Source organism: Sminthopsis crassicaudata, chromosome 5 (genome assembly GCF_048593235.1).
Source record: "Sminthopsis crassicaudata isolate SCR6 chromosome 5, ASM4859323v1, whole genome shotgun sequence".
NCBI classification, from domain to species: Eukaryota; Metazoa; Chordata; class Mammalia; order Dasyuromorphia; family Dasyuridae; genus Sminthopsis; species Sminthopsis crassicaudata.
In genome coordinates this window covers 145,748,777-145,776,586 of record NC_133621.1, presented here as the reverse complement: position 1 = coordinate 145,776,586, position 27,810 = coordinate 145,748,777, and the positions used below count along the sequence as shown (strand labels likewise).

The 27,810-nt window shown below is 32.2% G+C and overlaps 1 protein-coding gene across 1 annotated transcript in view; it reads right to left on the bottom strand.

The window, feature by feature from the left end:
- Positions 1 to 27,810, bottom strand: part of RELN (reelin) — a 526,398-nt gene that overhangs the window by 235,416 nt on the left and 263,172 nt on the right. Inside the window, exons 9-11 of the mRNA XM_074268428.1 lie at positions 26,320 to 26,416; positions 23,485 to 23,725; positions 1,814 to 1,959 (exon numbers count right to left, since the gene is read on the bottom strand). Coding sequence (XP_074124529.1) covers positions 1,814 to 1,959; positions 23,485 to 23,725; positions 26,320 to 26,416 — 484 coding nt within the window. The remainder of the gene's footprint in view (positions 1 to 1,813; positions 1,960 to 23,484; positions 23,726 to 26,319; positions 26,417 to 27,810) is intronic.

The window sequence follows — 27,810 nt, the reverse complement described above, 5'->3', positions numbered from 1 at the left end:
AGGAGCTGTCCAAAGAGTTTTTTGTTGTGTAGGTCATATTTATTGATATTTCCATATTAGAAACAAAAACTAATTTTAAAATTTAGACCCCCTGAAAAGATTTCAGAGACCCTAGGATTTTCTAGGCCACACTTGGAGAACCATTGTTTTAGAGGAATCGATAGTTTCATCTCACACTTGATTTGAATTCATGTCTTCCTGACTCTAGACATTCCACTCCATTGTACCATCTAACTGCTCATACTCTCCCCTTCCCTTCAATAACTTCTAGAAATAGAAAAGTGACCATGAAGTTAGTTATAAAAGCACTAAATCTCCCTTTGGTAACTCATATATTCAAAAAGCATTTCAGATGGCATTTCTGCTGGATCAGTTTTACTGATGAGTTTATAATGAGAGATTGTCTGTGTGGGTGGTGGTAGTTGGGGAACGGAATGAGACAAATTTTCAATAAACTTGTGCAGGAAAACTAAGAATGCAGCAGGATGCTCACGAGCAGAATTTCTAATCGCTTCCTCTCTGTCACTACACATAATAAAATGCTTCACATTAATCTAGCAGTGGGATGCTTTCAGAACTGAGAGAAAATTGATTTCAGCAGTACCCCCTTCTCTTCTTCCTTCTTTACTTTAAATAATAAAGGGAGGAATGAGAAAAAAGTTAAATTATCATGGCCCATATTATTATCATCATTATAAACCATTATTACACTGAGAGGTAGCATAAATGATGAGTGATAGGAAGAGTTCTGGGCTTAAAGTAAGACCTACTTCTTAAGTGCTACTCAGACATTTCAAATTCTACCTCAGACACTTAATAGTATTTTGACTCTCTCTGGACTTGAATTTCTCAAAAAAGACCTTGAACGTGTTTTGCCTCAAACTATGATTTTATAATCCTATGGTCCTAGCTGAGTCATTGAGCTATTCCTTAGAAAATATAAAAAGTACTCAAAAGTTTGCCAGGAAAATGCTTTGTAGGTGGTTAGATGGTGTAAAGGACAGAAAGCCTAATTTTGAGTCAGAAGAACCTGAGTTAAAATCTTAATTTAAGCATTTAGAGGTGACCATGAGCAAGTCAAATGATCTCTCTTATTCTCATTTCTCATAGGGTTATTGTAAGGATAAAGCACCCTGCCAAATTAAAGTGCACATAAATATTAGCCATTAGTTTTAAACCTTAAAACACTACATAAACATATATTTCTTTGCTAAAAGTGCCAAAAGAGGGGCAAAAGTCTATATTCATGCTTAATACACTCTCAGAGAGCTGATCCTCCAAGCACAAGGGCAAGGAAGATAAAGAGAGAACTCTTTAAAAGTCATACACAACAGAACCAGACTATAACATCTAGAGATTCTATTCTATATAGAGATTCTAGAGACTATATTCATTCCTTTGAACCAGCATACATTCGATTATATGAATAAAAGGAAGAATTTTACTAAAATAAACAAATTATTTTATTCAAAATAAAAGTTGATTTTGTTGAAATACAGTTTAAATGTACCAAAATTATGAATTATTTCTATTTACACAGTAGTTAGAATGTCTTAAAGAAAATTTACAATTTTATTTTTCGAGTACATACAGAGTTATAATAGAAAGGTTACAAATGGTATGAACTACCTACTTTTGAAAACTAAAATTATCACTATCACAGTTAAGGTTCTTTTTCATGGGCTTTTAAAAAGTGCACTGCACTGAAATAATATTCATTGGATTGTATATAATTCTTAGATAAATTTTTTTGTTTTCTTAACAAATGTTGCACAAAACATATCAACATGGGCCACCAAAGACAGTTACTTACCCTGTGGGCATGTCCTCAAACTCTTCTGACCATTGCTCCTGTATATCCTCTGTAGAAAGATCTATATCCCGGGTAGTGGCAAAATTGAACTCACTGCCTTCGGTTCCATGAAAATAAATGGCGTTTCCATCTGATTGGCAGCTATGCTATATATTAAAAAAAAAAAAAAAAAAAGAAGCAAAAGAAGTTGCTTTCAGGTGAGTTTTATAGCTGTAAAGTGAATTCTAATTTATAATGGGATTGAAATCTTAAGTGGCTAATCACACATAAGTTTACATATGAAACTAACAACTAAAAAGCCTATTCACATTATTTAATTATTATATTTTTAAGCCGGTCTTTAATTATTGCTAAAACATTTGTGCTTCCCTTGTTTTATCTTGTTTTAAGCTAGGCTTATTATTAATTAATTTCCTATAGATAAGAGATCAAAAGATCATTTGAGCTTTGACTTCCTCAATAAAGTGTTCTGAATGGAAAGGAATTTTGTTAATTGGAATGATTTTCTAATCTTATCACAATCCTTATTTGTGGGCATGAGGTATAAAAATGAATTTTCACATATTTTCAGCTTTATAGTTATGGATTAAATCACATTGACCTTTTCAATATTCTATACTTTGCTGGTTTGCCATTCAAGTCCTTCACAATAATTCTGTAAATGGGATATGAGTAGAATGGCTAGCTAATCAAAACATGGAACACAGAAAAGGTCAAGGTAATCCCAAATATGGTCTATCTTTTTATTCTGCCATCTTGACAGAGGTGCTTGAAGAAGCAAAATATCTCAAAAGGTTAATTTTCATCTGAGGTCAAAAGATACAACATCTTTCCCTTCATCATTCCTCAATTGAATATGAGATATGGAAACACAAAAAAGAAAATAATTTCTCAGGGTAGCTTTTCCACATATGGTCCAGATCTTTGATTTCATGGAATAGAGAACCTTCAGGGACTCATCAATATTCTATAATTTGCAGCTACTTTTTTGGGGGGTACAGGGAGGTTGTGATTGATCCAAGACATACATCAGATGGTCTCAGAGGCACAACTCCAATTCAGGATTTTCTCCTTAGGTCAGTTCTACACTTCCTCCTCTATGATCACTTCTTTTATCTACTAATACATGAAATCTCTCTAACTTCTTGACTGAATAAAGAAGCATTTCCCTTTGGCCTTTAAACAAATCGAGTTATATTAATAATATCTTTATGATGGATTGCATGGAGACAGATGTAGATGAGTGAAAGATCTTGAGCAATTGCTCTACAATCCGAGGTGGTTATTGTTGTTGTTCAGCTGTGCCTGACTCTTCCTGACCCCATTTTGGTATTTTGTTGCAAGAGATACTAGAGAGGGTTGCCATTTCCTTCTCCAGCCCATTTCAGATATAAGGAAACTAGAAAATAGGGTTAAGTGACTTGCTCAGATTCATGCAACTATTCGATGTTTGAACGTATAAAGATGAATCTTCCTGCAATTACAAGATCTGGATTCAAATGCCATATTAGATTCTTATTAGTACTTTCTATGACTTTGGACAAATCATTTAACATGCCTATGTCTCAAGTTCTTCATCTGTAAAATTTAGGAGATATAATAGATGATCTCTAAAGTCCCTTCAAATTCCAGATCTCTGAACCTATTATCTTTTTTAAAATTTATAGACAAAAAATAGAGATCTGATAGCAAATAACATCTGGGTTCTGATTTTTAGTTCATTGATAAACATATATTGACTATTATGTTCAAAATGATTCTAAGGACTTTGAAAAATATAAGAGGTATAAAACATAACATATGATGTATACCTTGGCACATATATATACACATATGTATCTATGTATCTATCTATCTTAAGATTTTTGAGACATTTGTATAATTCTATCATATATTATATATATATGTATATATATATCCATGTCATGTATATATATATGTGTGTATGTGTGTGTGTGTGTGTGTATGTCTATATATAATCAAACATTTTTTAAAAAACAACTACTGAAAAGAAATGAAAATGTCTACATAGAACTGGGTCTCAGCAAGAGATTGATATTGAGAAGAAGATATTAAATATAAGAGATTTCCAAAGCAGAGATGGGAGAAGGAAAAACAAGGACCAGGAACTGAACTGTGGAGTATATTAAGATTTGGTACGTGCATATTTATTATATTTTAAAATATACAAATACACAATTCTTAGAAAAGAAGATATTACATACTGTTCTATAGAAATTTAGGCCTGAAATTAGTGGATGCTAAAATATTCTTTTAGTACATAAAATGATCTCCAGAATTGTGGAAGATGACTAATTTTTAATGTCACTGTCTGGAAAACGACTTCTTTCCTTATATTAAAAGCAATAATTAGATGCCTACTGTGTGAATGACGAGATATAATGAAGCTTTTCAATTCATTTATTTACCACCCAGGGACTAGAAAAGGTGTTGGGAATAAAATAACCTTTTCCTAAAGAAATATATATTCAATTTTCCAATCATCTAAAGCATGTGTAGTATGGAATCTAACTTGAGAGTTGTATAAGATGGTCATTTGGTTAATTTCAATTGTACAGCATTGTACCATTGAGCAGTGAGGTGGTCTTATAACATGGTTACTATGTTGTCACCATTGAGAATTCTCCAGAAATACAGCAAGAGACAATTACCTGATAATCTTGTTCATATTATGTGCATTTGTCCACTCCTAACTTAATAAATTGCTGATATTCAGTTCAAAAGCTAAGGCTTCCAGCATCCATAAAAGTAAATAGAAAAATATAGAAATATTGACAAAGCTGTGCATCATCCAAAGACAGACATTACACACCAGAAAGATAAAGAGATCTTTAGTTATAAACTAGTAAAATGCTATGAATACACTTAATCTTAGATAAAGGTCAGAGCAATTATCATGAGATGCTGGAATTCTGATCAGCCACAGGCTATATTTACCCTAGAAATAATAAGAACTCTGCCACCAATGCATCTTAATGGTTGAATGATTAAAGAAAGTACCACATGACACACTAAATCATTGTCAGAGAAAATGGGCCATGTATAATATGAACATGTTTGAAAAGAAAAGATCACTTTTGCTTTTCTAAAGGTATGTATTTGGCTGGAAAAAATGAATGAAATATATGATATAAAGATCTTATAACTAAGCACTAATTCAAATACTCTAATTTTATTCCATTTAAAATATTTACTCAACTTCATATTTTTATAAAGATCTATGAATAGTAGTAACGTGTATCATGTATATTTTATTCTATAGTTTTCCAACAGTTTTATTCTATTAAAGGAAAAACTAGGTCATCATCCTGTTATTAGAGTTCACATTATTTCTTATTTTCAGTCTATCAATTAGAATTGGAAATTCATTTTTAAGTAAAGTTGAGCAATAAGAAATAATGCAAAATGGTCTCATACTATTCATGTCACATAAACACACTGACAAAAAGTGCACCACTACAGCAGTATTAGGGAATAAAGATTTTTAGTAAGGCTTTGTAATAATTTGTGAATTGCAAATTTTAAGTATACATTTGGAAGTCAAATGTATCTTTGTATCTATATGCCCGATAAAAACAAACTATTAAATATATTTTATAAACATATGATTACATAATATACATAGATAAGATAAAAATATATTATGTTAATGTTGTTCAGTCATTTTAAGTCATATCTAATTTTACGTAGGGACCCTCTTTGTGTGACCCTTGTTGGGGGTTTTCTTGGCAAAATACTAAAGTGACTTGCCAGTTCCTCTTCCAGGTCATTTTATAGATGAGGATATTGAGGCAAATAGGATTTGGTAACTTATCCAAGGCCACTAACTAATAAGTGCCTGAGGTCTAATTTGAATTCAGAAAGAGGAATCTTCCCAACTGCAGGCCTGGAGTTCTATTCATTATAGCCATCAAGGAACTGCACTAGACATCATAGAGACATAGCAATGGTATTTAAAGTGTTAGCATATTTCTAGACTGTCTCATCTTATTTGAAATAGCAAACAAAAAGAAAGCAGTCAGAATGAGTAAATTCTGAACTTGGATGTAGACTTAAAAAGAGTTATACAGCAAAGGAAGTGAAATTAGCTTTGTTTAACCTATATGAAATTTAGTAAGATATAGGGGTTCTAATTGCTTTTATTTTTGTATAAAGTCACAGTCGCAATTAGGAGATTTGTGTGATTGGTTGTGTTATCCTGAACAAGCCATGTCATCTTTTGGTTCCCAAAGCCACTAAGACCATAAATTTCAGAGAAAATGCTGTTCTCTATTGGTAGAAGAAATTCCTTACCAGGAATTCTCTATACCAAGCAAAGCATGTGTTTACAAGAAAATAAAAAATCTAACTACAATAATGACAATAGCATTTATAAATTATTTTTTAAATAAGGTACTTATACCTTATCTTCACAATTACCCTTTGAAGGGCATAACAAAATTTCCCCTTAAATTTTAATTAAAATTTTTTGAGGTAGCCATTTTTCTGATAAATATAGATCGGAAGATTCAGAAAAGTTAATTGATGTGATTCAGCAATATAGCTAGTAAATTGGCACAGCATATTATTAAATTCAGTACTGACTTCACTGTGTCTGTGTCTTATATGATCGCTAGATATTGAAAATTGAAGTCAATATTTTTAATGGAAAACATGGAATTAGAAGTCATCTACTATCCAACTTTAATCATTTTTTTTCAAATTTGCAAGTTTATTTTAGCATTTTTCTACTACACCATAGGTGGTATCATATAAAATCCAGAGTTTCTATAAGATAATTTAGCCCACATTCCTATCCTATAATACATTTCATTTTTTTTTCTTTGAGTGCAAAACAAGGCCTATTTTCACAAAAGAGAAGTAGTGTACTACAATAGAAAAGAGAGCAGGCTTCAAAGGCAAGAACGCCTGGATTCAACCCCTACCTCTGTCACCTACTAGATTGAAGGAGTTTCCACACCCACTCATACACTAATAAAATTATAGGTCTTGAATGCTATAAAACAATTTCCTCAAGTTTATATTCATTTTCTAAAGGAAAAATCTGCACTTTTCTCACTGATCAAAATAATGTTTTCTTCATAACTGATTCCAACCAAAAGAATATATTTTCAAACCATTTTGTCATTACTTAACACTAAAAATATCATCACACTAGATTTGGAGTCAGAGGGCCTCCTTTTGAACATAGTATTGCCGTTGAGTCAGTGTGTGACCTTAAGCAAGTTCTTTTCAATCTCTCTGGTCCTCAGTTTCCCCATCTGTAAAATGCAGAGCTTGGGCCAGATGAGTCAGAGGTCTTTTATGGTTCTAAAAATTTTATGAATAGCTAAAATGCCTAGAAAAGTCTAGAGGATCTAATTGGCTCCTTCCCCTTCCATAATCCCATCATTGAATATGGAAAGAAGAGTATCTTGTTTTGTCTCTCTGGTATTCTTATCTATATATCTTCTACAAAAAGAAAACATTTGAGTATATCTTGATATTTTAAAGTATACAAGTGCATCTTTGATGAAAACTGCAAGGTCTAGACTATAGTTGTTCTTGATTAGGGAAGCAGACTAGAAAATCAAGCTACTGAGGCCAGATTTCCTTATCTGGGACAAGTAACTTTATCCCTTTTTTGTCCCAATATTAAATGCTCTGGCCTCCCTTCCATAAAATCTAAAATTCAAGGGATACTTGCCTCCTTGAAACTCCATTTTCCAACTCATTAATTTTTCACTGGCTGTCTCCTATGCTAAGGATTCTCTCCTCCCTCATTTCTACTTTTTGGATTCCTTCAAGTCTCAGTTAAACTCCTACCTTCTAAAAGAATCCTCCTTAATACTTGTTCCTTTCCTCTTGTTTCTCTACCATTTGTGCTATATATAGTTCATGGCAGAGAGTTTTCAGTTATCTCCTTAATTTGTGAGCTGCATTAGAGCAGGGACTGGTTTTTATTCCCTTTGTATCCTCAGTACTTAGCGCAATGCCTAGGACACAATGGGCAAATATCTTAATTTTAACTCTAGACATCCATTTTGTATTTGGTTAGATGAGGTAGGAAGAAAAGAAGAAAAGAGGAAAAAGGGATAGAGAGAGCAAGAGAAAGGGGGAGAGGGAGAGAAAGAAGAGGGAGAAAGAGAGGGAGGGGGTCAGGAGGGAGAAGAAAGGAAAGGGGAGAAAGAGAAACAACTATAATTACATGCATTAATGGGGAATGAAGAGCCAAGTGAAGGGGAAGAAATAGAAAATTATACAGAATAAAAGGTGAAGTATAATTAAACAAATTCCAAGAAACAATTAAGAGAAGTGGAAGAAATCTGCCCAAAAAATAATCGAAGAAATGAAAAGGATAGTGGAAAGAACAATAGCTGGAGAGTCAGAGGACCTCAGTTTGAACACCGCTTTAATGGTAATATTGCAAAAGTCCTGTAATAGCAATCAGTCTCAGTTTTCTCATCTGTAAAATAGGAATATTAAAACATGCATCACAGAGTGTTATAAGAAAAATCAACCTGTAAACCTTAGTGTGTCATAGCAATATGTATTTATTGTCTTGTATATCTCCCTAGTTTGAACTGGATTCTATAGTGAAAGGAAACAAATTATTTCCAAAGAATGAAGGAGCAATTTTGTAATGTACTAATATGAAGAATATGGGAAAATTCCTTCTTGGAGAATATGTATGGATCCATTATTAATTTCTGACTTGCTTTTGAGAAAGACAATTAGGGTTTGTTTGTAATGGGAATTAATCACAACAACTGACATTTAGAAATTGCTTTAAAGTTTGGGGAATATTTTACATAGATTATTTTCTTTACTTATAATAATCTTGTTAGTAGGTATTATAAGTATGATATTCTCACTTTTCTACAAAGCATCTACTAAACCTAATCCAATACTTTACACCAGAAATTAACCATTTTGGATTTAAGACCCCTTTAGACTCTTAAAAATTATTAACCACTGCTACTGCCTAAGAAGTAGAATGATGGATAAGTAAAGCAGAGCAACGTAAAAGGTTATAATGCATGTGTTTGACAAATGTAAAGATTTAAGCTTTTGGTAAAAAAAAAATAGCATATTTGGGAAAATTTTTTTGGGAAAATGATAGGCCTACTAGGCTGTTCTGCTCAGAACGTGTTGAGTTCTTGATGCACACATTTTAGAAAGAATATCGACAAGAATATGAAGAATATGACAAGCTGGAAAATGTCCACAGAAATGGAAACTGATAAAGAGCCTAAATATGTCATATGAGAGAATTAACTGAAGGAAATAGAATATATATCTTGGAGTAGGCTTTGGATGTTGGGGGCAGAGGGAAGAAGAAACATGATGGGTAACTTTATGTATTTTAAATGCTGTTATACATTAATTTGGTCTATTTGGCCCAAAGGGAAGAACTAGGAGCAGTGTGGTAAAAATGTTAAAGAAGCAGATGTATAGAGGAAAAAGACCATGATACTTCCTAACCAAAGAGGTCATCAGCAGGTCAACAGCAATATTACTGCCTATGAAACTGCTCAAATTCTAAATTCACTTAATTTGACCCTTATGATAAAGAAATATTCATGTGTAATTTTTACTTGTCTACTTAATTTTCTGTTTCCAAAGAATTAATTTTCTTCAACTTTTGGCTGTTCCATCTGAGCTAAGGCAGGTATGGACAACTTCCTCTAGATTCTGCCTTCTCTTCTAATAAATATTCCTGCAAGTGTGTCTCAGAATAACGATTAAGCTCCTAGCTTAGGGACATTTTTTAGTTCTATTCTGTCATATTATTTTCCTTCATCCTTCAAGACTCAGCTCAAATGTCATTTTCCGGAGAAAGTCTTTTGCTATTCTACTAGCTGCCAATGTATCTTCTGTCTAAGATTACCTTCTACTTATTCTATATATATTCTGAATATACCCATTTCTATATGAGATATTTCAATTAGAATGAAAGTTCCTTAACAGCAAGAAATATTTTTGTTTTCCCTTTTTATATCTGATGCCTGGCACACAATAAATGCTTGATAAATGTTTTGCAATTAATTATGATAAAAAAACCTTTTACATATAAATATAAAATATTTATATGAATGTACATGTAAATATAAAATATTTATATGAATGTACATATATGTGTAATGTAGAATTTATATACAACTTCAAGGCATTTAAAGTGCTTTAAATACATTAAACTATTTGATCCTCCCAGGAACCCTGAAGTAGATATTATTATTCATATTTTACAAATAAATAAACTGAGAGTGGAAAAGGCTGTAACTTGCCAAGGTTACATGGCTAGTGTCTTGAGGCAAAATTTGAATTTGTCTTCGGGATTTAAAATCAGTGCTCTATACTACCTAAATACAATGGTTAAAGAATCCACCCAAATAAGTATTTTTTCACCTTACTCCAGAGGATTATAAAACCTCTTCCCCTAAAAGGAAAGTCTTTGAGTCACTTAATACTTGGCTTTGTCATCCTGACTTCTACTATGCATTTGCAGTTAATTGCTTACCATACTTATCATGGTGCTAATAGTTAGAAATGTGATATCTGAAATGATGATTAGATGTTCAGGATGCCACTGTGGAGCCTGAAGTGAGCAGTACAATGTTCAAGGGACTGTCTGTTGAAAAGTGGTCTTGTGTATTCTTGCAATAAATCTTGTTTTACTCCATAACATATGCCTTTTAATGACATAATTTTCTGAACTTTTCCATTGGAACTGGAACATGGATTGATTGACTTGTTTAACAAGAAAATAAAAAAATAGGTCTGTCAAAAAGTGGACTGTATTGTCTCTTGAAATGGTAAGTTCTCCCTTCTAAGGTTTCCAGGTAAATGCAAAATAATCTCTTATCAGAGAATACTACACAGGGGGATATTCGTAGATATGGTTGGAGTAAGACCAGATGACCTCTCAATACCATTCTGAGATTCTGAGATTTGGTGGTTTTGTTTTATTAAAGATGAAAACTAAAATGACATTAAAAACAATTGAGAGACAGTATGGTGTTTTGGAAAATTGCTAGACTTGGAGTCAAGAGAAATATGGGTACCAATTATCCCAACTACTAATATGGCCACTAGCAAATCTATGAGTATTAGGTTCTTCATTTGTAAAAATGAATACTTGTGATATGTATCTCAGAAGAATGTTGGATATAAAACAATTTTTAAAGTTTTAAGTGATATAATAATAATAATAAAAAACATGAGTTAAAGGAAATGTAACATAATAGAGAGCTGACTTTGGAGTCAGAAGGACCAAGTTCCACTCCTGTCTCAGATACTCACTACTTATATGATCAAGGAGAACTTACTTAACCTACCTTCAGGTTCATTTTCCTTATCTGAAAAACAGGAATAAAAATAGCAGCCACCCTATAGGGTTATTGTGAGAAAAAATGAGATAATATTTGTAAAGTGCTTTGCAAATTTGAAGTGTTATATAAATGCTACTACCTTATAGGGACAGCTAGATGGTACAACAGAAAGAGTTCTTGGCCTGTAGTCAGGAAGAAGAGTCTTCCTGAATTCAAATCTGGCCTTAGACACTACCTAATTATGTGATCCTGGGTAACTTACTCAATGCTGTTTGCCTCAATTTCCTCATCTGTAAAATAAGGTGGAGAAGAAAAATGGCAAAACCTCCAGTTATCTTTGTCAAGAAAAGCCTTAAAATTGGATAACAAAGAGTCAGACATAACTGAAAATGATTGAACAACAAATGTTATATCAATCTTAATTAGTGTGTGACCATAGGCAAGCCACAATCTTAGAGTTCTCTCTAAGAGTATATTACAACTTGCCAATCTGAATTAACAGAGGTAGCTTCCACTCTGGGAACTCTCCTCACTGATGAAATCATAGATCTAAACAATAATAAAAATAATGGTAACTACCAACATTGTATTTTTAGTGAAAATGTCTACAGAAAATAGAAATAGAGATGAATGTTTTAATTCATATTTTAACCATCTATTCAAACCCATATCACGTTTCTATTAAATTACAATTAATAATGAAATAATCATAAAATACTATCAAATGTATAAATAGTTTGGAAAGACTAGTAAAAAAATCAAGGAAATTTTGGATTACAAAAACTGTTTTTACTTTAAGAACTACTCAAAACTAACAAGTACATGATTTAAAACCATATGTGGCTACTGGAATTATATTAGCCTTTGACTGCCAAGATGTAGATACCAATTGAACAAACATCTGGACTGGATTAATTCTCAGCTCTACAGTTAGTGCATGGTAAAGTTTCCCTTTCTTAACCTTCCAAACACACCTTTATTTGAATATCATTTTTTTCTTATGTTTGATGAACTATGTATCTTACTTTTAGATGCTTTTCACATATTTTAAACTTTTTAAACATAAATGGATTTCTCCATTGTTTATCACTCTCAATTATCATTCCTCTTTCTACCTCCATTGTTGATTAAATGCATGCTTCCATTTTTGCTGCTGAATGGATTTCCTTTGCTTGACAAGCAGAACACAGTGTTTTTAAATGATGAGATTTTGCCATTCACAAAAACATCAACAGGAAACATCAGTGCACATTCCTCCATGTATCAGGTCCTTGGCTACAGTTCAGGGTAACATCTTCCTGAGGTTGCTCCCTATACGATGCTGCAAATGTTAATGACTTCACCTCTGTGCTTTTAAAGAATTCACAATCACCTCTACCCTCGTTTAATTAGGTTTTCATCAAAGATGAACACTGATGTACCTCTTCATTTTATCTCCCTGGGGCCTAATGGCCCTGATGATTCTTTCAGACAGCTGTAGCCTTACAATTTATTTTTTGGCGACATCCTTTTTGTTGGAATTAGTATATTGGGCATTTGGGCAATGCCAGCTTGCAAAAGACTGGTGGCAGATGGAAAGAAATCTGCCCAGTATGCCTTCACCTCTACATGAGCAGAAAGTCATCAATTTCCTCCATTAAGGAGTTGTCACTCAGCCCACCCAGCTGGAAGACCATTTTTGATAGCCAGGCTGGCTGGTGGTAGACGATTCAGATACAAAGTGCACTTTAAAAGGAAGCTAAAACATCATTTGTAGGAAAATTGAAAATGCATGGCTTCAACCACAGCCAATTTTTTAATGACTGTAATATTTTAAGTGATTATTTTTGCCACTTCAGATTGCTCCTTAGAGAGGAGAGGTTTTTTAATTAAAATCTAGGCAATGCAAACAGATGAGATATGAAGAGTAGAGGAAAGAGAAATAGGATGAATAAAATTAATTAAAGTGGCATTGTCAGCAGAGTCATAAATTAGACTGTGTCTTGCTGAGAATGAAATATATTGGTACAGGAATTTCTAAATTCTAAGAGAAACATATGATTGATTGATCTGAAATCAACTCAGTGATTGTCTACATAACATCCTATTTCCTGTACCTTCAACCCTGATATAGTAACTTTTGTAGGCCTGTTTAAGATTTAGGCTTAGAGAGTACAGGATCCCTTTGAAGGGTGAAGATTTTTATAGACTACAAAATTCAGATTGCTAATAGAGATCTTTCTCCCAGGAGGCAAACTAAATTTCTATCATTTTCCACACATTCAATTTCTAGTTAGTTTAACGCCAGTTAAAAAAGCCAAAAAACTTGGCTAAGTATACGGTCCAGGTGCAAAAAAGGACCACAGTGCACTTTTCCCTATTCAAAACAATAGATTCAGTAATGGTGAATGGATCTCAGATTGCTGAAAAAGTATGTTTTGTCTCATTGTTTTCTGTAATCATTAGGGGCTCACATTTGAAAAGCTCTGCACTATGAATCATAGAGATTCAATTTATGGTTTATTTTGTGACAAGTGTATAATTATTTGGCAATAGTTACTGCAACTACAGAGCAAAATAGCTTTGGTGACAGATTTGAGTTAGAATAATGAGAGGGAAATAACAATGTAAGATTCCACAAGGTGATTAATAATCCTAACTTTGAAACTCAAATTGGCTTTCACACCAGTCTTTTCATACAAGTCTCATCAAGGATACTAGGCAAGACGTTATTTTGAAGAAAAATGTCACTGAGCTTTTAACAGCCAAGTAGAATAATCTATATTCCTTTAGTCTACAACCAAAGTTCACATGTTAAACATTAAAAATAACTCCGGTTGATAATTATATGTATCTGCCTTCTTCAGGGAAAAAAAGAAATAAAATAACTTAGCTTGGGGGATTATTTGGAAGTTATTTTCTTTGCTTTTAATAAAAACTTACCCATTTTTCCTATTCTATATAGTCTATTCTTAACATTGAAATCGGGCTGTCTTCCATTTTTTGCTAATGATATTGCATGTTAATTATAGTACAAATTCACCACATGGAGAAACATAATATCATGAAGGCCCATTTCTCTTTTGTGAAAAAATGTACCTTTCATCCCCAAAGCACTTTATTAGCTTAACAAATTAGAGCCCAGTTGTTTTATCCTACACTAATATGCAGCCACCTCTGGGGAAGAACATGCCAGTTGCAGTGATGATAACCAAAGGGGGAAGAATTCCACCAAGCAGAGGGAATGTAAGTAGACAGAATGCAATTGCCCAAGTTGGAATTGGTCCAGGGGACCACATTTAACATTCCTATTCTTAATGGAAAAAGACATGGGAACTTAAAGAAACACACACACAAGTCCTATTGAGCTCAGGTTTACTTTCAATGGAAAGACAGTACAAATATTCCTCACTTTACAAAACAAATGTGTCCCAGCAAGATGATCTGTAAAGGAAATATTATTTTCCCATTGTTTTTCATTATATAACCAGAGGTGCATTCTGACAGAAAATAAAATTCCCCAGTGGATTAAGCTGAAAGCTTGTGCCAGTTAGTGGCAGTGATTTGCCTGGGAAGATATGTTTGCCATTGCATTAAATAAATATAATACCCAAGGGGCAGTATTATATCATGGATAGAGAATTGGCCTTGAAACAAGACTTTGGTTTAAGTGTTTGTGTGATCCTGGACAAGTCATTTAAGTTCTCCAATGCTCCAGACAATGCTCTGAGATGAGAAGTAAAGTGAAGGATCAGACTTGGATTAATGGAAGGAATTTTCTCACACGGGAGCTCACTCTGACAATGAAACATAAGTCTAGTCCTCATACCAACACACAAGCAGGGTTAATAGATGGGATTCTTTATAAGAAGCTCAATTTTCCTTTGTGATATTTTCAACATTTTAAGGGGCTGAATGGAGAATGGACCAGAATGGGGAAGACTTGAAGCAGAAAGACTATTGGAGTAACCAAGGTATGAAGTAACAAAGGCCTATTCCAGAATGGTAGTAATGTTAGAAAAGACAAAGGAGGAATATTGAAGAGATGTTGGAGAGGTACAACTGACAGGCCTTGCAATACACTAGACATAATGGATGGGAGGGATGGTGAGAGTGAATGAGGCATGTTGAATGACTCCTAGGTTTTGTGCCTGAGGGACTGAAAGAATGGTATTGTCCTCTACAATAACAAGGAAGGCAAAAACATAGGGAGATTTACAGGAGTTCTGTTTTGACACAGTGATTTTAAGATGTCTATTGGACATCCATCCAGTTCAAGATTCTGAAAGGTGGTTGGATATGTGAGAGCAAAGAGTTTGAGGCAGGATGAATAGATATGCAAATCATCATTGCAGAGATTGTAGTTAAATCTAGGGAGTTGATGAAGTCATTAAGTGAAATGGTATAGAGGGAGAAAAGATGTGTTCAGCAAAGTTTGTTATGAAGAATATTTCTTTCTAGTGAATCTTATTTTTTCCACTAATTTTCATTAAAATACTGCAGATACCTTCCCATGATAGGCAGAAGATTGTTTGGGGTGGTAAATTTTTGTATATAAAAAGAAGCCAGTTAATAAAAGGAAACTAGTAAGAGAAAAATAATTTTGGGGAGTGGGGAAAGAAAAGCAGCATGGGGAAAATAATTTGGGGTGAATTGAACATATTAAAAATTGGGTATGTAAGTTTATAACAGTAGCTTCCACCAATCACTGTTTAGTGTGTACTTCTAAAAAAGTAAAGGTTTTGGTATAAGATGGACTGGGTTTGAATTTGTCTTTGCCACTTTCTAGTTCTGGCATAATAAGTCTCTTCACTTATCTGAGTCTCAGTTTCCTCATCTGTAAAATGAAAGGATCAGATAATTTGGCCTTGAGAATCCCTTCTAATTTTAAATCTCTGAGTCTGTGGTCCCATAAACCTTACTCAGAATCATAGAATCTCTAAGTATGAATGAAAGCTGAATAGAAGTACCTTCAAAAATTTCCCTCAGAAGTGGTCATGCAAGACATCTTAGTGAGGAAAGAAGGAGAGGCATTTCCTTCTCAGGGTATCTTAATTCAGTTTTAGATTGAGTTTTGATTGTTAGAAGTTTTTGCTTCTAGTTCTGCTCTCTGAGATTTAAGCAATATAAAGTCAATATAAATTCATTTTAGCTTCTCCAATTCATCTAGCTAGCAAATATATGAAGTTGGTTATTTCTCCTCTTGTTATTTTATATTAATATTTTAATAAATATTCATAATCATTATTTTAAAGTTTTCAGGGACCTTGACTATTCTGCTCATCTTCCTCTAGAGAAGAATGTCAGTATTCTTCTTAAAATTCACAAGAAATGAATATAACACCTAGATGTAGTTTGCACATGTCAAAGGACAGTAGAAGGATGATTTCCTTAAGGCCAGATATTTTGGCCTCTCATTTCAGTCTAGAAGTCTCAGGGGTTTTTTTTTGTTTGTTTCTTTGTTTTTAATTTAATTTAATTAAAATTTTTTTTTTTTTTTGCTGCCAAGCTGTCCTTTTGGGCATCTGTGATATAAGAAAGGTAACCATTCTTAAGGTCTCCTCAATTTGTGTTCTTGTTTCATTAGACTCAGATTTCTTTAATGCTCTTAACTTTTTGTTCAAAGTATAGCTTTTACAAGTTTTCTTGCATTATTTCTAACATTTTGAACTTAATGTGCTCCCGTTTGATATTCCACCTACTTCTCCAATCTCCCTCCTCCAGTAATACATAACCACTTTATTTCAGCCTGCTTAGGAAGCAACAGGAATGGGGTGGGTGTCTTTAAACTGGAGTCTATGAAACAATTTAAATTTTTTATAACTGTATTACAAGATAATTGGTTTTCTTTGTAATTCTATATGTTTTATTTTATGCATCTAATACCATCATTTTGAGGGGAAGCCCATATGTGATCTTCACTATATTGTGAAATAGATTCATGATACAAAAACAGCTAAGAATCTTTGGAAGAAAAAAAAGATGATGTAAAGTTCCAATTCTTGCTTGGATGGGAAATATGCTTCCATCTCCAAAAATACATGTTTGGCAATAGTTTATTATCCATTAACAGTCAAAACACTAACCCAATGACTGCTTTTCCTGGCTTGTGAAATAGAAATACCATGATAGAAATACAATTTTGAATACAAGAACTTAGGTTCAAATCCAACTTTTCTACTTATTAGCTGTATGAATATGGAAAAAAAATCAAATCTCAGAGCCTCAATTTAATAAGAAAAATATGGAAAATAAAACCTGTAGATTCTACATCATATAGTTATTACTGAATCAACTGAGGAAATGCTTCTTAAAAGTTTTTGCTATTGTTTAGTCATTTTTCAGTTGTGTCCAAGTCTCTATGATTCTAATTGAGGTTTTTCTTGGTAGAGATATTGAAGTGATATGACATTTTCCAGCTCATTTTACAGATGAGGAAACTGAGGTAAACAGGGTTAAGTGGCTTGTCCAGAGTCACACAGCTAATAAGTGTCTGAAGCCATATTTAAACTCTGATTCCAGGCCCAGCATTCTATCCACTGTACAGTAAATAAGCTATGATGAATTTTTAAATTTGTAGTAAGAGTTTTGATGTTTATTAGATTTGGATAAAAAAACTGCTTATTGTTGTATACTTAGCCATAACCCATAAGGAAAAGGGAAGCCAGTTGCTATTTTGACAACAGGAGCTGAGAAAAGATGATGAAAAGAAATTTTCAAATTTTATAAATTCAGGAAGTCCAATTTTTTAAAAATTGTAATAATATTTAATTTCTGAATTTAGAATTATATTCAAGGAATTTCCATTAAATAATGTATACATATAGCACTGCTACATGTTTATCAGAGGATCTCTAGTTTGTATAGATTTAATTTATATCTGGAGGTAAATTAATATGCGGGAGCAAAATTTTTTTTAAACTTTGTGTTTATGTAATAATACAGGGAAAGAAGCTAGAAGGACCAGCAGATGTAGAAAGAGCAATCAAAACAGAGTAGAATCTTTTTTTAAAATGTAGTACAGCATCTCTTTCCCAGTAATCTGCATTTAATCTATGGGTCAATTCTAGAGGTGACAGAAGTCAATGATTTATACTTCTGAAGGATAAGTATAAATGAAATTTAGGGTAGATAAAAATTTGTTAATGATGATCAAGTCTTTCTCCTCTCTCTTTCCTTTTTTTCTCTTTTGTTCCTTCTAAGTGTGATCATCTAGTATCTATATATTTATCCACAGATTCTCTATCTCTCAGGACTTTGGGGTGGTGGACCCTCCCAGAAGAAAAATTTGTGCTATTACCAAGGATGAAACAAATTTGGAAATTGAAAAGTGTTTGATAAATATGTAATACATAGTTGATAGCTGATCCATTTCAAGAACTCGCTACCATCTGTTTTACACACAGTACCATTAAAAGAAAAGACAGAGAGAGGTAAACCATAAAGAATTCACTGATAAGTCACTGATCTCTGGGTCATGTTTTGGGTATTCTGGTATTTTATTCTCATTTATACTTTGATGACAGCATAAACGTTGACTAAATCTTCTTGATTTGTTTTTGATAATTTCTCTACTTGAAATTAAGGAGACCCTAAGGTTTCAGGCTACTTCCAAGAAAGTAAAAGTAAAAGCTTTGGCATCCTCTCTCAAATATTTTAACAATAACTAAGGTAAATAAAGTATTAAATAGTTGAAGTCTTTAAGCAAGAAAATTTTTCCTTTATATTCTCAGAGGAAGGAATTGAGATGGGCCACAAAACCAACACTAAACACCTGAAGTATTTCCAGAGCTTTGAAGATTTGTGATCTACTTAGGGTATTACCAGTTTTTTTTTTCATTTCTCTCCAAACCTGTATTAGCAGAATCAAGAGAATTAGTCTCAAAATTGATATCAGAAATAGGAATTGTTCTGTGAAAATTAAATAGCTGCTTCTAGCTATCGCTATGCTGGAAGCACTGGTTAACTTCCTGGAATAACCTGACATCTTTACCATACTGTCTGTGGGTTGCAGCTGTACTGTTTTCATGTGGTGCTAACAGCTGTTAAGTATTTCATGTGAAACATATACACAATGATAGAGTTAAATTTTGCACTGTTAATTATAAATTATTATAATGAAATAATATGATATTTTGCTTCTACAATGGATTTTTACCTACCAAAAAAAAAAAAGACCTAAATTTATATGGGGGAAGAGACTTGAAAGAAAGCTGAAAAAATAATTTTTTTCACTTTTTAAAAAGTGGATCAGGGACATCTAGATAGCACAGTGGATAGAGCACAGGCCTTGAAGTCAGGAGGAGCTGAATTCAAATCTAGCCTCAGACACTTAATACTTCCTAGTTGTTTGATCCTGGGCAAGTCACTTCACCCCAATTGCCTCAGGGGGAAAAAAAGTGGATCAAAAAACAAATAAATAAGAATGAATGAAAGTAAAAAGAAGGAGTATTTATTATTCCTACTGAATTCTTACACAGATTATATGCCTAAATAAAAAACACAAGAAATAAAATATCCTCTAAGCTCTCATTGGTTGTTGATACAATCTATAGATTTCATATTAATTACTAAATAGTTATAATATATCTTTCTTGAATTATATACATACATGGGTAGAAATAAATCATCACATAAACCCATTAAACTGAATATTTCATTTGGTCTGAAAAAAACAACACAAGATCAAATGAATATCTAAATAGATATAATAGCAACAAGCATTTAACAAGGTGTGGATATGTGTGTATGTATATTCTTCCACTTTCCTTTATGTTTTCCTCTCTTGAAGTTTTCATATTAAAACTATGCAGCAAGGCAGTTTACACATACCCTTAATTTTTTAGGTAGCAGTTAATTTGATAAAGTCATTCATATCAATAATAGTGACTATTAACTACCACCATTACAATAAGGCCATCTAATGGCTAATGACAAGAATTTTCTTAGCTTAAGTAGAATCTAATATTTAACCTTTAAACTTCCCTCTGGGAAGAAAATACTTGGGTACAATAGAACAAATTTTTATTTGACTGTGGGATCATTTTGATGCTGTGTAAATTCATGAAGTACTAGCCAAGTGGTGGACTAAATATGTGTTGTCTGAGATCTGTCTTGCTTATTTCAAAGTCTTCACCAGGTTGATTATATAAAAATGATTTCTTTTAACCACAGCAATTCTCAAAGACCATCTTTAAAATTGTAGAGATACTGTGATGTGTTTTTTGTGGGGGAGTCTCCACAAAATTACAGATTTTTGAATCTGGGAAAAATTAAAATAAATGTTTTTCTTTTTCTTTTTTTTTTTTTTACAGTTTGTTTTCTGCTTACTTTTTATGGAAATATAAGATCTTTGGGTTGTAAGTGGCTTTTGAGGTGATTTGGCATACTAAGTCAAGTATGAAACTCTCCAGTTTTGCTTCCATCTAATTGAAAATATACTCCTAGAAACATAGCATTGGATTTTATCTTCTGTTTATCTTCTGCTCATTCTTTTATTCATCATCTTGTTTTCAATTATCACTTTATGTTTATCACTTCCAAAATCTATATGGCTGCCTCCAACTTCTCATTCTTCTAGCTAGATAATAGGTTCTTCAAGAGAAGAGGCTCATATCTCTAAACACAGAATTGTCAAATACAAAACCAGAAAGCTGCCTGTACCACCTAAGGACAGCCTGAACCTAAAATATTACTCAGAAGTGCTTAAGAAAATAATTCATTTTTTAACATAGACAATGTTAATATATGATTTTCTGGGTCAATGCTGTCCACAGGGATTTTACATACAATTTAATGATTTCTTTTTCTATTGCAGTTGATATCACTGTTTCTAGATTCACTGAATTCTCAACTAATACGCCTGAAAGAAGCCTTAGAGATTGGAAGTCAACTTATTCATTTTATAGATGAGGTAGCAGAGGCTCAGAGCAATGGGGACTGGTTTGTGGCTGAAACACAAGTAGAACTCAAGTCTTTTTATTTTTATTATGTAATTTTCCTTCAGTAACCACTTTATACATTTTTCTTTTGTAATTCCCATAGTGACTAATAAGTAGTTGTTGACTTCATATGGTGGGGGAAAAAAGTAAAATATGACAATAGAAATTCATGATAAAAATTTTCAATATCCTCCATCCTGAACCAAAATATGAATAAAACAATAAATAGAATAAATAGCAATAAACCGATAGGTATTTAACTTGTAAAAGCAACAATTTATTGTTACAGTTTGAGATTAAGGAAAATGATCAATTTCATAGTATCTGTCCAAAAGAAGGAACATAAAATTTTTATTATAAGACTAGAAGATTTTTAAAATTTAAAGGAAACCAAAATTCTTTTAGGTGACAGTTCTTATAATGACTGGGAATGCATTGTTAGAAGAAGTGACTTTTTACTGCTAATTTTCAATGAAAAGGATTCTTCAGAAGGTCAGAAATAAAGATGAAAAATAAATCACATTATAGTATGTTTGCCCTCAGGTAAAAAATATCTTGACTAAATAAATTACATAGAATGCAAACAAACTATGGGTTTTCTTGGAAAAAGCTCAAAATCAATTAGATGAGAAAAAAATTCTCTAGCCAGTGAGTCAGGAAAGAGGATAGAAACTGCACTGTGATTTTTGTTGTTATGAGGAATTCCCAAGTAAGTAAACTCTTTTTCAGTGCATCATTACCCCTTCAATTTATGGCCTTTTCCCAAAATACAGAATTAGTCAAATGAGCTTAAATGAAAGATAATTTAGGATAATGTTTCTAAATTTAGATCCAGAACCCCACCCTACTCCACACAATCTACAGAATTCATCTAGTCTAATACTACCATTTTAGAGATAAGGTCATTGATATCTTCGGAGCTTATAATCAGGATCATGAGGATGATAAGAAAGCAAGTAGCAGTGGTGGGATATGAGCCAGTTTTCTGACAAAGAAGAAGTTATATGCCTTTTTAAATGAAAGTATTAGATCTTGCCAACCAAGTTGAAGGCTGGCATTTTAGCCATATTTATTGCAACCTTTTTTGCATTTTAAACTAGGGTTAACTTGTTCAACTTACAACCATGAAAATGATAAGTTGGAAAATGCATATAATACTCCAAAATCTAATCTACAAAGTTGCAATTTAATTTAAATATCATTACTGAAGCAAAACTACACTTGCTGCATTTTTATCATGTACTGTTCTGAAGTGCTTGCATTAAAGAACAGAGTATCTAATTGGATTAGTATAATAGCTTGTAAAATGAGGCAGAAAACATATATTTTTGCCGCAAGGAGTACTTCTGTTATAACTGAGACCAAATGATAGGCATGTCATTATGGGAAAAGGATGCAAATCCAAGACCCCTGGGGACTACATGTGTTTCCTCTGTTTATTTGTCTATTTGCCAGTGATGAAAAGTAACACCAGAAATACCTCTTTTGTCAATAGCAATGTGACTGTGACAAGTAACTCAACAACCAAAGGTTTTTTTTTTTTTTTTTTTTTTTTTTTTTTACAATCAACATAGAAAGAATCCAAGAAATCAGCTTTTAAAGGGGTTGAGATTTTGGTGTGCTAATTAAAAATATTTCAATTTATTGTCTAAACAAGTTATTCTTTGTAACAGAATCACAAGGTTGAATATCAATTTATTCTATAAATCCTTTTGTTGAATTTAGGAGTTTCTTCTTGGGGCTTCTAAATGTAACCCTGTGCCTAATGTTTCTTACCCCAATCCTGAAAACTCTATTTATAACAATAGTAATGAAGTCTTAGATTTTTGTTTCCAATATTCCATAAGTCAGAAAAGAGGAGACTTAATAATCCTGAGAATACTGAGAGTGCCATGTCATTTTTTCATGGTCTCCTGATATCTGCTTTACTTGGTTATCAAATTCTGATTCTGCAGGTGAAAAGTAAGAAGAATGCATTCAAAAATATTATGTAGCAAAACACTCTTGCATACAGAGAGGTTCTAATCCATTTAGAAATTATGTTTTCTAAGATTAATTTTCATTTAAAAACTGCTGTACCATATTGATATAAAATATTATTTCCTTCTATCTCTTCTTGTTACTGTACAGGGAAATTACATTTCCTTGATATTTTTCTCCATACTTTAATTTAGATACAAAGGGATTTTACTTATAATATAAATTAGTGTATTTCATGGATAAATATGTATTAATACCTGCATTTTTGTGAAGTTAAAATTGGTAGTTAATAACTTTTGGACTTATCCTATATTAAAGGACAAGCTAAGGTTAAAAAAAAAAAGAATAACTCCCTACTCTATGATAATGGTGGTTGTGAGGGTAGAGAATTTCTCAGGTTGGTAAATTACTTTTTTAGGAAGAAGAAAAACAAACCAACCTTAACTGTAGCTCCTGGGAAAAAAAGCCAGTTGCCAGTGTCCACTGGATCCAGGTTGTCTTCTAAGATAATTTGTCTGTGAGCTGAATTGATGATCAAAATATTATCTAAAGCCCAGCAGGCTTCATACACATCACCCGCATGAATATATTCCTGTTTCCATTGAAACTGAACATTCTCTCCTTTGGCATCTTCAGGAAGATAGAGGATATGAATGATAGTGCTGATATTTGATGGAGCTCTGTAAGATATAATGAATTAATATATGAGATACTTGATGAAGGTTTACTTACATCAATATATCATTCCCCTTAATCATCAAAGAAGATCAATACTAGATAGCAAAGTACTAATTTTAAGGCACGTTGTAGATATAAACTATTACTATAGTAATTACTAATGATAATACATACCACCTGTTTACATTTGATCAATTCCTAACAAATTATTACAAATTGTGTCTATCTCAATAAATGATTACAGATATGATGAAATTCTGTAACAAAGTGTATATGAATGTCAACCATATCAGAGCATCTCATACAATATCTTGTTCTGAATAAGTACTTGATTAATATTTGTTGTTTTAATTTGAGATGAGAAAGAAGTTAAAGCACACATTATAAAGTTATTTCATTGATTTCTAATTTTAATTTGAAAATAAGCATGAGAATTCAGGTATACTCAACTTCACAGTCATATTTTAGGTAATATTATTTACTCTGGGGAAATCATAGCTTCTTTTTTTGTTTAAAGTATCAAAATTGCAATTATAAAGTTTAAAAAATTAAACTGTTCACTTACAATTCTTTATCTAAACCAATTTTTAAACACTGTATAATTTAATATAATTTTATATTGCTTCTGTTACAAGCCAGGACTTTCTTTTACATAATAAAATATTTTTTTGGATATTTTATTCTCCTAACATAGTACCTGCCATACTGAAAATTATGGTCTTAGTCAAGATTAAAAGTGGTGCTAAAATGCAAACTAGTAGTGCTTTTGGCTTGCTATAAATCAACCATGAAAAAGACTAGAGCAGTCTCATATTTTTTACTCTTCAATGAAGCCTATACATTGGTAAAAGTGTCACTGATAGTTATAGATGGTTTATATTACATTTATTAGAATAAATTGGTGCTTTGTTTTAAAAACATTGCATAGTGTATTTTCTATCATCCAAAAGAAATTAAAACAGATAAAAGGGATACTTTCATTTAAAGTAATAAATAAAATATTTGTCTAGTTCAGACAAAGAACAAAATAAGTTTGTTTTAACACATACTGCAGTTTGAAGATTGATGTAGAAACCCAAAATTCTATTCAGCTAAAGCAGATAATTTTGAAAACTGTAATTAATAATAAAGGTACAGTACAATGGAAAGAAAAATATTTTGTTTTCTATTTAACACCATAATCATAAGCATAACATTTCAACCAAAATTTTTACCCAGAGACATAATTTGCCTAAATTATAACATATTAAGAAAGAAAAATAATTTGTGATGCGGCAATTATTTGCTTGATTGTGTTTTTAGATTGACATTTTTTCAGTTAAAGACATGTAGAAATAAGTAATTAGCACATACACATTTTTCTTCTACATACTAGAAACAAGAAAGAACAACAAAAGTTAACACTATAATATATTTAGTCAGAGTGTCAGAGCTCAGCTTGTATTAGGAGTACATTAATTTTTATTTTATCCTGCCATAGAAGGAAATATAATATTAAAACCTATGAATTACACTCAGCCTTCTTTTGCTCTTGGCTAGAATAAAGATTGGTGAAAATCCACTGGATGGAAATGCCACTGGAAACTTTGGACAAATTTGTTTACTGCTAAAGACTAGTAGCTTACATTAAGAACCTGATATTTATTCTGCCTTGATGGCATAAATCACAGTTCTTTCAACATGGCAACTGTGGTAAAGTAAATGTTGTATTATTAATGGAATCCATCACAAAATGGATAAGAAATGTTTTGTCTGCATTTTTCTGGTTAAAACTGGAATAATGGCAAAAAAATAAGATTTTAAGAAATTCTTTGATATCCTCTTTGAATTTTAATTGTACTTTTTATTACTTAAAACATGAAGCAAAAAATCAAACCAATCAAACCTAGTCTGAAATGTTATGTGCTATTTAATTCTGCCAAATACATTTTAATAGGAAAGAACCAATTTTCTATCCCTAAAGTATCTTACTTCATTTCTTGTTAAAAGCATTTGAAAAAATGGGAAAAATTAATATTTCATTTAGCTGCTGTGGGCCCAGTGGCTGCTATCAAAGAATGATAGTCCAGAAGGGACTTTAGGAGGTCATCCAGTTTATACCCAAGGCCCACAGGCAGAACTGTACCCATTTAGACAGATGGGTAACTATCTCATTTTATAGTGGATTTTCAATGCCTTATCCTCCAAATGTAAGTCATACTTTGCCATTACAGCTGTCTAATGGTGAGAGATAGAATTCAAAATCACTTTCCTACCTTCTGATCAATTGTTTCAGTCAGAATTCCAGAATTAAAGAAAGACAGATAGAAAAGATTTTGGATAGCTCTATATAAATCAGCACAACTGTAAATACTTAGATTTCAGTCTTAATGAAAATAGTGTCCAGAATGGGAGGTAATAGGAGCTAATACAATAATTTTACACTCTTCACGTTAAAAAGGTAAATATGTAAAATAATCTATGTGCATATGACCATTACACAAAGCACACTTTTAAACTTACAAAGAATAAACTTAGTCATATGGAAAGAAAACTGGGAATTGGGAAGAATTATACATTGTTAGAATGCATGCAGATACTTGAAGTTATAACAAACCTAATTTTCTCTAGCTGAATCCAATCTGCAGTGTTATTCTTGGTATAGGACACAATGATGCTGGGGTCTGAATAACTAAAGCGGCAGGAACCTGACCCTGTGAAGAGTAATAGATGTTAGAGTTAGAAACCCATGAGATGTAAGTTACTTTTTCCTATCAATATTTTTGATGGATAGATTTCATCTCATTTTTTTGGTCTTTTAATTGCTTTGGGGTTTATATTGAAATTGTCTGTGACTAGTTAAAGATAAACAGAAATTTTTGTCTTTACTAATAAGGAGGGATTTAAAAAGCAATAAACTGTAGATAGTTAATTTCATAGATTTCCCAGTGGAGACTCAACTGTTTTTCCTCCTTCATCATGAAAAATAAAATCAGCATATTATATTCTGCTGGAGAACAAAATCTAACTATTGGAAATAATCAATATTAATAATTCCAATAAATTTATTTCATATAATGGTTTCACCAAATGATACATATATTATTATATAGCATTCAACTTAAGAAGAGATGCAATATTGTTTACCATCGAAAGAACAATAATATTCATTTGGATAAATAAACAAGGCACATCTCCAATATTTGATGAAGAATTTTTGATAAAACATATAAATATGAAAGTAAAAGTAGATTCTATTTTATGACAAGACTGCTTCTACCACATTTCAATTCAGTTCATGTAATAAAGCATTATAATTGCAAAGATCAATTTAGAATTCCCCAACATACATGGAAAATGAATGATAGCAAAGCTTTTGCCAGTGGTTTATTTTAACTGTCATGGCAAGGATTTCTTTTCACTATATTAAAAACAAATGAAGCAAACCCAGCAAAATAGTACAATTTATGTTTGATTTTCATCCATCTGCTGGACTAGCTGATGTTGATGTGAATGGCATCTGTTGATAGTTTTTACATTTGTAGGGCTCAGGAGTTCCAAATTTTAATCATACTCATTTATTTTATGTTTGTGGAACTCAGTTCAAAATCAGCTAGTCAACAATCACCAAAACTGGCATCTTGATAGAAAGCCAAACATTTTCTTTTCTATTACCAAAGGCTGGGATGTGTGTATTAAATTCAAGAGAAAACAATTATATTCAAAGGACAATTATTTAGCAATGTTGCTCTAAAAGAAGCCCACTTTGGACAGTTTTAATTATTTGTTAAATTCTACCTTTTATGATCTACAACATAAAACAAATACCAAGATGTTCTGCTGAAAATATAAGTGCATCATATGATATAAAATCCACAAAAACCAAAATAGAATTATAGAATCAAAGAATCAGTAGGAAATTCTGAGGTAACCTAATCTAATTCAGGATTTATTAAGGAATCCCTTCAACAAAATTACTGGCGTATTGTCATCCAGACTCTTAAACACTTCCATTAAAGACAAACACATTTTGAAGTAGTCCATTATATTTTGGGGTAGTTGTGATGACAGTGAATTTATTTTTTTAGACAGGTATTAAATTAGTCAC